Raw genomic sequence first — 15,750 nt, 5'->3', positions numbered from 1 at the left:
TAAAATAATGTAACAAAAATTTGGACTGTTTTAGCTAAAAAATTAGTTGCCAATAGATTGTTGGACTCCTCTGAAGGATAGATTTTGACCTTTGTATATTCTGTTCATGGCTTAAATTCTAAAATGAGAAAAGTAGGGCTCAAATAATTAAATGGTTTTGTATATGGAGTGGCCTTTCTAAGTTAATTTTCTGTGTGAATAATGGTTAAAAATGTCATATTCTTTATACTTGGTTTGGAAGAATACTAAATTTATGAAATCCCATTTGTGATCTTCCAGATTGTAGCCTGGAGACTATGTAAATGTAAGTGAAAGTTGTTTTAGAGCTTATTATTTGTTGCTACATGATATGGAGATCAGACTGTAAATGCTTCATGAAGCTTCTCCATCAATTCTACTGGATGGAATTCAGCAAGTGCAATAATGCAACCATGAGATTCTGGGACAATCATAAATGCCCAGTAGTTGTAAAATGCCCAAATTTTGATCTCATAACTGTGGGGACGCAGCCACAGTCATAAATGCAAGGGCTTGTCATAAAGTTAGCTTTTCATTGCAGTCATAACTTTGAACAGCTGCTTGATAGGTCAATTAAGTGAGGACTACTTGTATATGAGGAGTTACAGTGGGGAAGATCCTGGCAGTAAAATTGCAAGTGGAGATCACTTGATCATTTGCTTAAGGACCATAACAGAAATGACATCGTAAGTCTAATGAAATCTTGCAATGTTTTGCTTAGCAATGGAGTTTACAGTCCCACTTGTGGTTCTTAAGACAGGGCTATCTATAACATGCATTGAGGCCAAAAAATGTATGGATAATTCAATAGACAATTCATATTATTATATTTATGTATGTGTAGATAATATGTCTGTTTGCATTGTGTATGCTTATACAGCAAACATGCATAGTTCTATTTTTTTCTAATCTATGTGTATAAAGTTATCCTAGTGCAGCCTTCCCAATCTGCCGCTGTCTAGTTTACACACACACACACACACACACACACACACACACACACACACACGTACATACATGCTTATATACATACATACATATATTCTTTTTAGGGAGTCATAATCTAAAAGTTAATTGGCCTTGAGGACTGGAAATATCAATGTAAATCTAAAATTTTAAATCCAAAACTAGTTTTGCCAGACAGGAAATTCTGAGAACTAGATGAGCATCATCTACTTAAAACTATTGGCCAAGTCCCACAAAATGCCTTAGTCATCTGAGAGAAAAGGGATACAGCATCCCTCAGAAGGAGAGTTTTGATTCCAGACCCTCCTTTTCTAACCCTTGATTTAGATCCTATGGTGTCACAGGTTCTGGGGAATGCGTACACTTCAAAAGCCTTCTTAAATATCTGGAGAAGGCCTGGAATCAAATCCTGATACTGCCTTGTTTGGGAAAACTTAGTGAAACTTTTGGAGACTAATGGCAGACTTCCTACAGCAATTAAGTGCACAATGTGAGTCCATGCAACCTTTTCAGACTGACATTTTGCTCCCCTCATCCCTACAGAGCTACCGGTACTTGTTGATTCAAATTCCAGATTATATTATGCCCAAGCAAGACAGGATTTATAAGTAAACGGCAAAACTCCTTTAAAACCAGCTAATAATCCTGCTTGTCTGGATGCAATAAAACCTCATCCTGGATTCAGATGTCATGCAGTATTGAGCTAGTCTGACTCATTCACCTGCTGGCATGGGTGGAAAAATAAGAGGATAAAGCAGGAAGAAATAGGCCTGTTAGCCTCGGCTTCTACGCATACGAAAATAAGCTATGTGTAGCTGTGCCTTGCTCCTCTTCTATAATAAGACATATAGAGATTTATTTATATTATTGTAACTGGCTTATATAAAGTATTTTGCTCCATTACTGGGTTTTTTTCTTTCTCTTATTAAGAGAGAAAGAAAGGACTGAGACCAAACCTAATTAGACATCACTGATCAACTAATAGTATTCTGAACTGGTTGTGTGTGTGTGTGAGAGAGAGAGAGGGGGGGGGAGCTACTAGACTCAGGAATCATAGAGGGAAGGGGAAGACACTCATAGAATCATAAAATCATAGGGCTAGAAGGGACCTTGGAGGTCTTCTAGTCCAAATTCTTGCCCAAGGGAGTTGGACTTGAATATACCTGTTATACTCTAAACAGCCTACAATTGCAAGCACAGAAAGAAACTGGCCAGCAGGCAACAAAGATGTAAGTCCCTTCTAATACCTTGGGCTATTTATTTTTTAAAAAATACAACATTTTATTTTTGAGAGTTGTCTAGTTGTTTCCGTATCATACTGTAGATCCAAACAAAGAAATTTCACTGCATTATGAATGAAATAATCACCTATTTCTCACCATTTAATTTCTGATACTATTTTGTGGACCACAAGGAAGTGGGCCAAGGTGAATGCTTGTCAGTTGTCCCAAATACTGATATCTGAGATAGCCTTGTCCAATTGGACACCTTCCAGTTGAATTTTAAATACATCTTCCAAGATTCCTCAGCCATGCTAAGCAGCTGGGCAGTTTTGGAAGAAGCAGATCCAATAGATTTTGTTGTTGTTGTTAGTTGCGAAGTCGTGTCCGACCCATCGCGACCCTATGGATAACGTTCCTCCAGGCCTTCCTGTCCTCTACCATCTTCTGGAGTCCATCTAAGCTCACGCCTACTGCTTCAATGACTCCATCCAGCCACCTCATTCTCTGTCGTCCCCTTCTTCTATTGCCCTCAATCTTTCCCAGCATTAGGCTCTTCTCCAGTGAGTCCTTCCTTCTCATTAGGTGGCCAAAGTATTTGAGTTTTAGCTTCAGGATCTGGCCTTCTAAAGAGCAGTCAGGGTTGATCTCCTCTAGATCCAATAGATTAGGGAGGAATAATTAGAGCACAGTTGGTCTGAGATTTATTGTCTCTAAAACTGGAAGGACATGAGTTTCAGAAGTTTCATTCCGATCTGTAAGACCACCACCAGAGAAAGGCAATGGGAAATTTCTCTTTGGCTCCAGGATGCTTAAATGTCATCTACTGAGGGGTTCCAGGCTTTCTCTTATGTTCAATATTTGGACTGCAGTATCCACCGAATAGATTTGTCAATCTTTCTCTCCTTTCTAATTCTCTCCAAAATCTGCAGATATTCCTTAGTAGGTAATGCTGGATTAAGTGGGGTCAATTAACTGGAGTAGGGTCCACTTAAGACAGAGATACTGTGGACAGATGTTTTTCAGGCCAGTAATTCTGAATGTTGCTTGTCATGAATGAGGCAGCATTCCTTCTAGTTCCTCAGTTCCAAATTTTACATTTTGGACACATTCTATAAACATAGTCTGCTCACCATGTCTACTTCTGGAAATATCCATTTCTTTAGGAAAGTATCTTTGTGGAAGATGGGCAGTTTAGAAATATGAAATATAAATAAATAAAATCGTTGATTTTAAATTTGAAATAATTAAAATATGGTCAGATATTATTTACTTCCATAATTTTAGTTGAAAATAGTTATACTTTTCGACAATTTCATCTTGCTCCATTTATCATGTGATTCCTATTGCTGTGTGATGGCACAGTGGTTAGAATGCAGTATAGCAAGCTAACTCTGCCCACTGCCAGGAGTTCAATCCTGACCGGCTCACGGTTGACTCAGTCTTCCATCCTTCTGAGACTAGTAAAATGAGGACCCAGATTATTGGGAGCAGTATATAAGCCTAAGTGCTAGTGCTAGTGCTATGAATCTGGGATGGGAATGAGAAGAGCTGCATACCTGTGCCATATATTTAAACAAGGAGACGAACATTTGTCACAAGAACTAGCTAGTCGGAGGAACTGACACACATTACACAATACTGACAATTCTTTTGTGCCTCCAGATAATAAACTCTTTACAATGCACATTAACAGATTGTTGTAATGATTAATACACATGACAATTCCATGCACTACTTCTAAATTTCTACATACCTTGAGGTTGTGGCAAGTAGGCCCCAATTAATTTTGATCTCTTCTTTTCATAGCCCTTCTGTGTGATGTCACCTGCCAAAGAAAGCAAAGAAAATCAAGACCAGCTTTAATGAAGAAAGAACTCATCCACTCAAGTGAAGGTAGTAACTGCTTTCCCACTGCGCCATTGTTTGTTTTGATGATCATAATGAATAAATGGTTGAAAATATATTATTTACATTCTGCCTCGAAAAGATAATTTATGCTAGAACCATTTTTGGCAACTAAACTCACAGTGTAGTTTTCTGCTGATCGTGGAAGTCCAAGATTCAGAGGGCTGTATTGTCATTGCGATATTCTGTCTTATAAAAATACAGCAGCTTTCATTATGATAATCAACAGTGGATTATATAGGATATTTGAGCCGGTAATAGCTGGCAAAGGACATTGCCAATTAGCATTTTCCACCCCTATTAATGGGATTCTTTAATCAAGCATGAAGGATGCACAAAAGATTTGGAACTGTTGGTACACCATTGAAATAATAGTATTGTATAAACATTTGGCTAAGCTTTGAAGAGCTACTTGAAGTAAAAAATGAAAAGCATCAGTTGCATCAAACTTCTCAAGTCCAGGCTATAAAAAGATACTATTTCTATCCCTTCAGCCATACAGTTGGGAAGATATTTTTTTTTTGACAGACAAAATACTATGTCCTGAGATGCGCCAAAAGCAAAAATGAAGACAGGGCCATTAATTGACTGGTTTTGCTAGTGAATTGCAAAGCTTGACATGGTTTTATTCTATTCTCCAAATGCCTATCTTGAGTTGTCTGAAAATTTGGGAAGCTCCAGTGCCAAAGCCTCAAGAGGACAACAAATTTATTCATAAAATGGTGGGGCAATAGGATAGGTCATTCATTCTGAATAAATACAAGTGGCTTTCTTTCCTCAACTGTGTCTTCCTGTAATTTTCATTTAGTGGCAAACTACTTCAAAACTTTAAAATACTATTTTATTACTTTCTTTTCTTGATTATTTGGATTTATCAGTTGCTTCAACTGCTCTAAGCAGAGTATTCACCATATCCATAACAAGAGTGAATACAGTCCATACAGTTAATCCTTGGTTTATGACTGATCCCTTAGTGACTGTTTGAAGTTATGACAGATTTCCCAAAAGCTATTTATGTGACTATGATTTTCAATGCTAATTTCTGGTGTTTACTTCTGGTTTCCAGCAAAAACAACCAGTGAGTAAAATGCAGCCTCTTAATGACCACTGCATTCACTTAATGGCCAGCACATAAAATGTCATAAAATTGGTTCTGGTCCTATTGCATCTGCTTAACGACTGCAACAACAATTTGGCCCAGAATTACATTTGTAGGCCGAGGACTACCTGTATCTTAATTCAGGAGTTAATAACCATTAATCCAAGTGTATCAAGAAAACTCTAGGCATAAACAATCAGAAAAGACAGGGAGAACATTTACATCAGTCCCTAAAAGCTTCTTAGGAAAAAAAAACTTGATCTCCCTAAAACCCTTGGAGCTTTTCTAATTCCAAGGGGAAAGAAGAATTTGGGATACTGTTATGTAGACATGGGATGGCACAGAAAAGAACCACCATTATGGCATTTGCAAGTTTTTCAATTTGCAAATGGCTATAGCTATATGGGTATGAACGTGAAAAAATAGGGTTGCAAGTAGCTATAGCCATTTGCAAATTGTTAGTAGTTAGTAAATTTAGATGAAAGTGAACTTCAAAAAGAATGCAAATGACCAGCTGTCTGCAAGGAATATAAATCCTTCCATTCCCTGCCATCCAGTTAAAGCTGAAGAAGCTTCTTGGATAAGAAGTGAAACGTCTTTTAAAAAATAACAGGAAAGTCCAGTTGCCTCTTGAAAAAGCACCTTTGGGACAACCATGACCTGGATGACTGAGAATCTCCATTGACCTTCATCTATGACCACCATTTTGATTTTTTTAAAATCCATACTCTGTGGATCTTCTTTCTAGACTCAGCAAGTTATACCATCCTTTGCACATCTACTTGAAAAGCCTCAACGCATCTGCATAGAAGACTGAAGAAGTTAGTATAAGCCGACTCGAGTATAAGCCGAGACCCCCAATTTCACCCCCCAAAACTGGGAAAAGTTGTTGACTCGAGTATAAGCCGATCCGCCGTTCTGCAAGCCTCCGCCACCGGCGGAGGCTGGATCCGCGCTCTGCAAGGCTGCTTCTTTCCGCAGTGGAAAGAAGCAGGCAGGCTGCTTCTTTCCGCTGCGGAAAGAAGCAGGCAGGCTGCTTCGTTCCGCTGCGGAAAGAATCAGGCAGGCTGCTTCTTTCCGCTGCGGAAAGAAGCAGGCAGGCTGCTTCGTTCCGCAGCGGAAAGAAGCAGGCAGGCTGCTTCGTTCCGCAGCGGAAAGAAGCAGGCAGGCTGCTTCGTTCCGCAGCGGAAAGAAGCAGGCAGGCAGGGTGCGGAGGTCCGGAGACCTGCCGACGTTTGGGGAGGTTTGCGTGCGCACCTCCCCAAACTTCGTCAGGTCTCCGGACGGCGGTGGCTTGGGAGAGGTGCGCGCGATCCCAGAAGCACCAAAGCCTCGGCCGCGCACAAGTCCTCGGTAAGTTTTTTTTGTTGACTGGAGTATAAGCCGAAGTGGAATTTTCAGCCCAAAAAGTGGGCTGAAAAATTCGGCTTATACTCAAGTATATACGGTACTTAGATAAAACAGCGAAACCTTTTGAATCAACAAAAAAAGTTCAGCTGCCATGACTCAACTTCCAATCAATTTATCTGCATAGGTTCCTCTGACATATAAAATAATAATTTCTAAATAAGTACTCTGCACTAAAAGTCCTGTGACATTTTGAAGACAAACAAATCTACATAAATTAAGCCATATTTGGAAGTTCAAGCTGTTTAGAAAGAAAATAGTGGGAGAAAATAGCTGATGGACTTTTTAAAAGTTTGTAAGGCAGGCATTTCAGTTCATCTCTAATGGTAGAGATGTGGACTTGTGGAAGAATCTTATCCCAGAGTTGAGAATACAGCAGTCTCAACTTAAAACCACAATTCAGCCCAAAATTTCTATTGCTAAGCAAGACAGTTGTTAAGTGAGTTTTGTCCCATTTTATGATATTTCTTGTCATAGTTGTTAAATGAATGTTAGTAAGTTAGTAAAATGGTAGTTAAGTGCATTTGTCTTCCTCATTGACTTTGCTTGTCAGAAGCTCACAAAAGGTGATCATATGACCCTGAATATTGCAGTCCTCACACATGCATGCCAGTAGTCAAGAATGTGAATTTTGATCATGTGACCACAAGGATCCTGCAACGGTCCTAAATGTAAAAAGCGGTCACAAGTCACTTTTTTCAATGATGTTGTAACTTTGAATATCACTAGACAAATGGTTGTCAGTTGAGGCTATCAGTATTATCAATTTCTTGGCAACCATATTTCAAAGAAAACTTACACGTAAGCAGCATATTGTGTTCTCAAAGATAACTGGGGGCTGCTGGCTTGTTGCCAAATGCTCTCTGCAAAATATGCATAGCAAACCATTTATGGAATTTCAAACTAGTAATAACATATTTAACAGGTTGAAATAGGGAAGATGAATAGTAGAGGACCTGCTTTGGTATTTTTGGAACACCACAGATCATCTCCACTTTCATATGGAGGTAAACCTCAAGCTCCCATAATTCCTATTAAGTTGGTTGGGTAATTATGAAATTCTCTCTGTCTAGAGCAGGGGTTCCCAACCCCTGGTCCATGGACCAGTACTGGGCTGTAGCAGGCCAGCAACTGGTCCACACAAACAAGCAAAGCCCCATCCATTGGATGCAGGCAGAACACAAAAACACACCCTCTCTGGTATGCTGAAAAACTCTCTCCACATAACTGGTCCCTGGTGCCCAAAACGCTGGGGACCTCTGGTCTGGAGAATGCTGGTTGGGAAGTTGTAAAGTTGCAGCAGATAGTATGAAGGCTCTCTACAAGATTTTTTCTGGGGCTGGCACCATTTGAAGAAAAAAAAACTTTCAGCTAAGTGGACAAAATAATCTGACTTTGTAGAATGTATGGTCTCCCTTTACATCATTCTAACTCGTATTTCCCCAAACACATTTATTTTGGCAGAGTGAAAGCAAAACTCTCCAGTAATAATTCAAAAATAAAAATGTTGTCAACAGTAAGAAATCTGGGAGACACCACCCTGGAACTGCCCTGAAATTGTTGAATAGCTCCACATAAGGATTTAACTAAAGACAAACATCTTCAGATGGAAAACAAAAACTGGTTTTAATCAAGATTCAAGCATATGCAGATCATGAGAGCAAAATACGGATTGGGGGGGTGGGAGAAATCCTATATCCCAAAGTCTGAGGATTTCAGACGAGAAGTCAGCTTCCATCCTCCCAATCTATTTTTATCCTCCAAATATTCAAGTTGCTGTGCAGCTTGTTTGCTGCCAATGACTCAAATTTACTGTCAGCGTCTTGACAAGAGAGATTCGAATGAAACAACGTTCCTCATAAATGAGTGCCGTGACTCACTGATTTCTCCCACTGATGATGCAGAGTCTCTCCGTCTGCCCTTCCAAAAATACACAAGGAGACAAGGAATTACAGCTTGAAGGAAGCAATCCGCGGAAATGCATGGGGAGGGAAAAAAACACACCCAAACCAAGAGAGATGCATTTTGCAGCCTTGCCAATATTCAGGTCAACAACTAGACTGATTGTACGGATTTAAGAGGCTTTTGGACTACTAAAACCACCATCTGAAAGCTATTCAGTAAGCAACTCTTGGCATCAGGAGGGTTTCAAGAGCAATGGTTAGATGGTTATTATTGTGGAATCCAACTAGGGTAATGTAATGTCTGCAAGAAAACAATCAAGCTCAGAGAGCACCAAGGACTCCAGCATAGTTTAACCCTGAGCTACAAATATTCACTTCTAATAGTTACTATTGTTACACCAATATTCAAAACATATATAAAACTGGATGAACTGGTTATTTGGATTCCATCTTTCAGCCTGGGAAATAATTCAGGATCAGTTGAATGAATGAACCTTTACTGTCAAAGTACAACCATGTATACATTGAGATGCCCCCAACTTACAATGACACAAAACCTCCATCTTATTACACCATGTGAACTAATTGCACAACACACCAGCCTTGCAAGTCAATTATGCATAAAATTTATAAAAATTATTTCCCGTTCAAAAGCCTTACAGCCCATGGATAAAAGCTGTTTTTCAGCCTGTTGGTGTAGCTGGCTATGCTCCTATATCTCCTACCCGATGGTAGGAGAGTAAAGAGATACCGTCCAGGGTGTGAGTCGTCCCTGAGAATTTTCCTCACTCTTCCAAGGGAGCGAGCCCTGGCGATGTCATCCAGTGGTGTCAGGGAACAGCCCACAATGTCTTGTGCTGTGCTCACCACCCTCTGTAATACTTTCCTAGCCGCGGCTGTCAGACCAGCATACCAAACCACAATACCATTCGAGAGGACGCTCTCTATAGTAGACCGGTACCCTGTTCTTCCGCAAGACCCTGAGAAAGTGAAGTCTCTGTTGGGCCTTTCTGGCCACCTGGGTTGTATTAACTTTCCAGGTCAGATCTTCGCAGAGGCAGACTCCCAGAAATTTAAAGGAGGAAACTCTCTCCACACAGTCCTCCCCGATGTAAAGTGGGGCAGGTTCCTCCTTTTCCCTCTGGAAGTCTAACACCATCTCTTTCGTCTTGCCGATGTTCAGGTGCAAGTTGTTATTTCAACACCATATGGATAGTTTTTGTAGCTCCGCCCTGTATGCTATCTCATCCCCACCAGTATAATCTGAATATCACCCAATTTGGGCAAATAAATGGAAAAAAATCAGAATAATAGAATAATATCACTGGATAGTAAAAGATATAACTGAGATCACATTTTATATTTATTCATTTATACCCCAGCTTTATTATTTTTATAAATAGGACATGCCAATGGCGGGACTAGAATTTGCAATCTCCAGGTGATTGGCCCAAAATCCACCAGCCAATTAAGGCAGGAATAGAACTCACAGTCTCTTGGCTTCTAGCATGGTGCCTTCAGCACTAGACCAAACTGGCTGTCACCTTTGCAAAAGAATTTGTTGTTCTTAGCTGCGAAGTCGTGTCCGACCCATCGCGACCCCATGGACAATGTTTCTCTAGGCCTTCCTGTCCTCTACCATCTTCTGGAGTCCATTTAAGCTCATGCCTACTGCTTCAGTGACACCTCATTCTCTGTTGTCCCCTTCTTCTATTGCCCTCAACCTTTCCCAGCATTAGGCTCTTCTCCAGTGAGTCCATCCTTCTCATTAGGTGGCCAAAGTATTTGAGTTTCAACTTCAGGATCTGGCCTTGTAAAGAGCAGGCAAAAGAATTTACTGTAGTTCAAAACTCCTTACATTTTTCTATTATTTACCTAGAGGCTGTTTCTTTTCTTTTTTTAATGTTCTTTTTTTAAAAATCCCATTTATATCCCGCCCTTCTCCGAAGACTCAGGGCGGCTTACAATCTAAACCACAAATCAATGTGCTTAGCAATAGCCTTTTTCTCTCCCTTTCCCCCTTTCTAATAGATGAATGAAAGATTCTGAAATTTAGAATATACAATTCATTTCAAAATTCTCAAAAAGGCCAGCAGTTTTAATTCCCCTTTCTATCCCATTAATGAGATACACCAAAAAAGGAGAAAACCAATTTTCACTATTCACTGATCCTATTTAAAACTATTCCAAACTATGCACACATACGCGTGCGCGCGTACACACACACACACACACACACACACACACGATTCTTGTATCTTTAGCAATAAATATCTAATAATGAACATCTAATTTTCGGCCAACTGGTTTTATCATTTATATTAAGAGACAACACTAAACAGAATTTTACTGCAGTATTTCTTACATTGGCAACTTTATGATGTGTGGACTTCAACTCCCAAAATTCCCACACATAGGGAATTCACCATTCTGGGAATTGTAGTTCACACATCGTATAGTTAGTTATACCATCGTATAGTTAGTTATACCAGGGTTGGAAAACACTGTTTTAGTCATATATTTGCTTGGTTAGGAATTTAGAATGTTATATATCTAACTGAAAGATAAGAGAAGGGCTTCCTATATCTCAGCCTCAGCTTCTCCAGTTTTCTAGTTTTTCTCCTTGTCTTAAATCCTCTATTAGTTCAGGACATCTAACTGATGAATCCTACTGCCACCAGTCCAGTTCAGCTTCACTGAGGATTATCCATCCATTCATTTTATCTAGGCCATCTGATGAAAGATTCTAATATTTGGACAACCAGATGACAGACTAAACTGCCATGATCTTGGCTAAAAGCCACAATGGCAAATGTATTTCATCAAATGTAAATATTCTCTGCCATGACCACTGTGTGGTCCAATTTCCTTAATAAAGAAGCATTTGTACCACATGGCTTTTGTGGCTCTCATTACTGTGATATATAAATACAACTTAGCTTAACAGGGAAGCTTTCCATTCTCAATGTTTATTTCATTTATTTGAAGCTTAAACAGACACTTTATGTAATGAAAGCAAATCACTTCCATTTTTGGAATTTTACACCCATTAGGATCACTCCTATTGTCATCCTCTTTCATTTATTTATACGGCTGATGGGTTATTTTTGAAATGTAGGGATTTTTTTATTTTTTTAAAGTATTTTTTCCCAGCTGCAGGAAAATTTTTCTTTCATCTCTTCACTGTATATTTACTCAGTTCAAATCAGATCTGCCCAGCTATATCAGTAACAAAAACTGGAAATAATTGTGATGATGTTGATGATAGTAATAATAATAGTAATAGTAGTAGTAATAATAATAATAATGATGATGATGATGATGATGATGATGATGATGATGAAGAAGGAGGAAGAAGGAAAAAAGGAGGAGAAAGAATATTCAAAACATAACATGCATATATTGTAGGTTCAGAGGTGTTCAGATGGGATTATAAGCAATTAGAATAGTAATCAATATGTATTGATATCCTTGAGAGATGTTTTTGACAATTCTGGATAGAACTGAGAATTAAGGAGGTACTGTAAAGTCACAGATAGATAGTTGGAAGGGTGTGTGTGTTTAGGTACTAATTCAATTCCCTACTTGGTACATATAAAAATGAAAGTGCTGGCTTCCCAGCCTCAGTTTAAACACAGACATCAAATGAGAGCCTCTTTCTTACATGACACGCTACACTGTCAACATTCACCTACCATTAGGAAGTTTTTCTAATATTCGAACCAGAAACTACTTTTCTGCAACTTAAACCCATTATTCATTATTCTTCTCTCTGAAGTAACAGAAAACAGAATTCTGGCCTTCTTCTGTCTGACATTCTTTCCACTATTAGAGCCAGGTTATTTGAAGGACTGTTTTTCACAGTTACCTGATCCCACCAGAGCAGGGCATGTTACAGGTCTGGACCTCTCCTAAGGAAGTCCATCTGGTAGGACCAAGAAGCAGGATTTTCTCCGTGGTGGCTCCCTCCCTGTGGAACATCATCCCTGTGGAACTAAGATTAATCCACATTTTGACACTCTTTCAAACGTACCCTTTTCAAAAAGGTTTGTCAGTGGGCCTGGGGATCCCAGATTGGTATTGGTTGTTGTCATCAGAGAGTAGGGGTTTATTGGGTTCTGTATTAGGGGTTTATTTTTGTAGCTGCTTGGAATCACCATGAGTGAGTTCGGTGGCCATAGAAATGTTATAATTATGTTATAATCTTAATAAATAACAGTTTTTAAAAAGTGCTAATCAATTTCTTCCAAATTTCTTTCTTTCTTTCTTTCTTTCTTTCTTTCTTTCTTTCTCTCTTTTTCCTTCCTTCCCCTTCTCTCTGTCTCTCCTTCTTGCTTGCTTGTTTATTTTCTTTCTTTCTTTCGATTAAACATACCAAACTCCTACAAGCTCTCTTCTGAGACTTTCTTCAGGACTCCAGTCCATGCTCTTCCTCTTTATCACAGTTTGTCTAATCCTCCTTAAAGCATGGTGCTTTTTGTCCACGGAACTGGACAAAATGAATAAGATGGATCTAAATGAGGCATAACCCAGTGGGATTTTTATTTTTCTTGATATGGAAATGTGATGCAGTCTAAACCTCCATGTGTAACTCTTACTCAGTTTGGAATCAACTAAGCTATTTTTTTCCACAAGTACTATTAGATGTATTTCTTTATTCACAATTACTGTATTTGTGTGCCACTTTACCTCGGGTATCTTTCAAGAGTATATCAAAATTATCAACAAAATTCAAATATCTAGCATCTTAAATCTGTCTTCCAATCTCATTTGCCAAAAGCTCTGAAGAAGGGGAAGACTTTCGAATGCTTCCTAGGGACCATGGGATCAGCAGTTCCACTGATGCCACTGAAAAAGCTGGTTTCTGGATTCCCACCTTTCATATTCCGTATGGGTTGGTGACCCATTGCATCTTTTCCTGGATAGATTGTGCTCAGAGAGCAAATTCTACCAATAGAAGTTGGCCCCAGATATAACAGGCACTGTAAGTGGGAATGACTCATAAATAAAACCACATTTTCAGCTGGACCCCAAAAGCTTATTACCAGGATAGATTCTTCCCTATATAGTTCTTTTTCTAAATAAAGAAGTTTGCATTTGTCCCTATTTTGCTCTCTTATTTTCAATCTATTTTCCTAACTTAGTTATGATTGGTTTAAATTTGGTATCTTTTTTCCCAGGGTATTAGCTATCCCTCTCTGTTTTGTGCAGATGGCAAAGTTTCCCTCTACTTCTAAATTCTAATTCAGGTGATTAATAAAAATAAGGACAGAACAGGACTCAGGACTGAATCTTATGGCATTCCATTTGATAATTGGAGTTATTAAGAATCTACTAAGATAACCATTACCAGAACTCTTTGAAAATATATACATCTATTCAGCCACATAATTGTCATGTTATCCATCTCCCATTTCTCTATTCTGATAATCAAAATGTCAAATAATACCCTGTCAAGCACTTTACTTAAATCAAGGTATATTATGTCTATGTAATAATATCCCACATATACAGAGAAAGTTACCTCAAAAGAATGGAAATAAAAATTAAACTTTATAATTATTTGCTGGCTCAACCATGCTCTAAAAACTAGCTTTCCCCTTAAGCTGTCCCAGGTCTGTGTTTCCATACATAGGCATGTTTCCATGTATGCATGCAGATATATCCATGTCTGCACATATTTTCATATCATTGAGTTGTTGTTGACTCCTGGCAATGTCTGGACAAGTCCCTCCCTCTCCCCCCCTCTCTCTTCTCAATATGCAGTCAGAGACATGCTACATTACTACAAAATTGTGCTTTCTGGTATAACTATTTAATTTTATTTTGTTCCTTAACTTCAATTATGTTACTGTTCTTATTGTGAAGGCAATTGTTTCAAAATGCTATTCAGACAATAACAGGAAGAGTTACAAGATTTACTATTAATTTACTAGCCCTCTGGAAAAATGGCATCAAGACTGCTTATGTAGAATATTTTAATGTATGAAATTAGAATAAGTGAAGTGTTATGCTGTAAAATGGCATTTCAACACTTTATTCCCTAGTAACTAATTAAAGGATCCAAATACAGGCTGCCAATTTGATCAGAATTGTGCTGAAAGCTATTCTCCCTCTATCACCTTTACTTAAGCATCACATCACAATAGCTAAGTATTTTTTTTTCTCAACCTCTCAAGCCCTCCCTACTCTCTTGGAGGAGTGATTAATATGATTGCTCAACTATAGTGCTACTGTTGTTCTTCCATGGGAAAGTTAACACAATTTTAACCAACGCCAAACTGATCTTGTCTGGCTCAGACACTAAGCAAAATAAGGAAGGAAGACTACCTAAGTAAGACTACCGGAGTCAACAAACAATTTATGAGGTGACAATGGCGAACTAATCCGTCTACAGATAGTCCTTGACTTACGACCACGATTGAGCCCAAAATTTCTGTGCTAAGCAAGGCAGCTATTAAGTGAGTCTTGGTCCATTTCATGACCTTTCTTGCCACAGCTGTTAAGTGAATCACTGCAGCTGTCAAATTAGTAAGTGAATCAGGCTTCCCCATTGACTCTACTTGTCAAAAGGTTGCAAAAGGTGATCACACGACCCCGGGATACTGCAACCGTCATAAATATGAGCCAGTTGCCAAGTGTCCAAATTCTAATCATGTGACCATGGGGATGCTGCAATGGTTTTTAACTGTGAAAAACAGGCATAAGTCACTTTTTTCAGTGCTGTTGTAACTTCAAATGGTCAGTAAACAAATGTTTGTAAGTTGAGGACTATCCGTAGTTAAGAAGAAAATTTTGGAAGCATCTATGAGGTCCAGATGTTGAGGTCAGTTTGAAGTAGAGTTTACTACTAGTGATCAACACTAAAGGAAGAAGCAGTCAAGAAATATACCACAATCTATTCTAGGACTTTGTAAAGTAGACCTGAAGGCCTTGGAAAAGATATTCAGATACCAAGATGTGTTTACAAATATCAGAATAGTGCAGGCAATTGTTTACCTGCGACACTTTATAATACCAAAAGTTGGATTTCAAAAAAAGCAAGATAGGAAGAATATTGACTCTTTTTAACTTTGCTATTGGAAAGGCCCCTGAGAATACCATGGGCAACCAGGAAAACGAACAAATAAATCACTAACAAATCAACCCGATATCTCACTTGAGGCACAAATGGCCAGCTTCAAATTATTCTACTTTGTCATGAAAAAAGAAATCTATCCAGGTGGTT

The 15,750-nt window shown here is 38.7% G+C and overlaps 1 protein-coding gene across 2 annotated transcripts in view; it reads right to left on the bottom strand.

Moving 5' to 3' along the window:
* Positions 1-15,750, bottom strand: part of DIP2C (disco interacting protein 2 homolog C) — a 348,741-nt gene that overhangs the window by 126,443 nt on the left and 206,548 nt on the right. For both annotated transcript variants that reach the window (XM_083378215.1, XM_083378214.1), the window contains exon 2: positions 3,961-4,032. In XM_083378215.1, the coding sequence (XP_083234341.1) occupies positions 3,961-4,032 (72 nt within the window). The remainder of the gene's footprint in view (positions 1-3,960; positions 4,033-15,750) is intronic.

The sequence above is a fragment of the Vipera ursinii genome (assembly GCF_947247035.1).
Source record: "Vipera ursinii genome assembly, chromosome: Z".
NCBI lineage: Eukaryota > Metazoa > Chordata > Lepidosauria > Squamata > Viperidae > Vipera > Vipera ursinii.
This window is presented reverse-complemented; position numbering and strand designations above follow the sequence as displayed.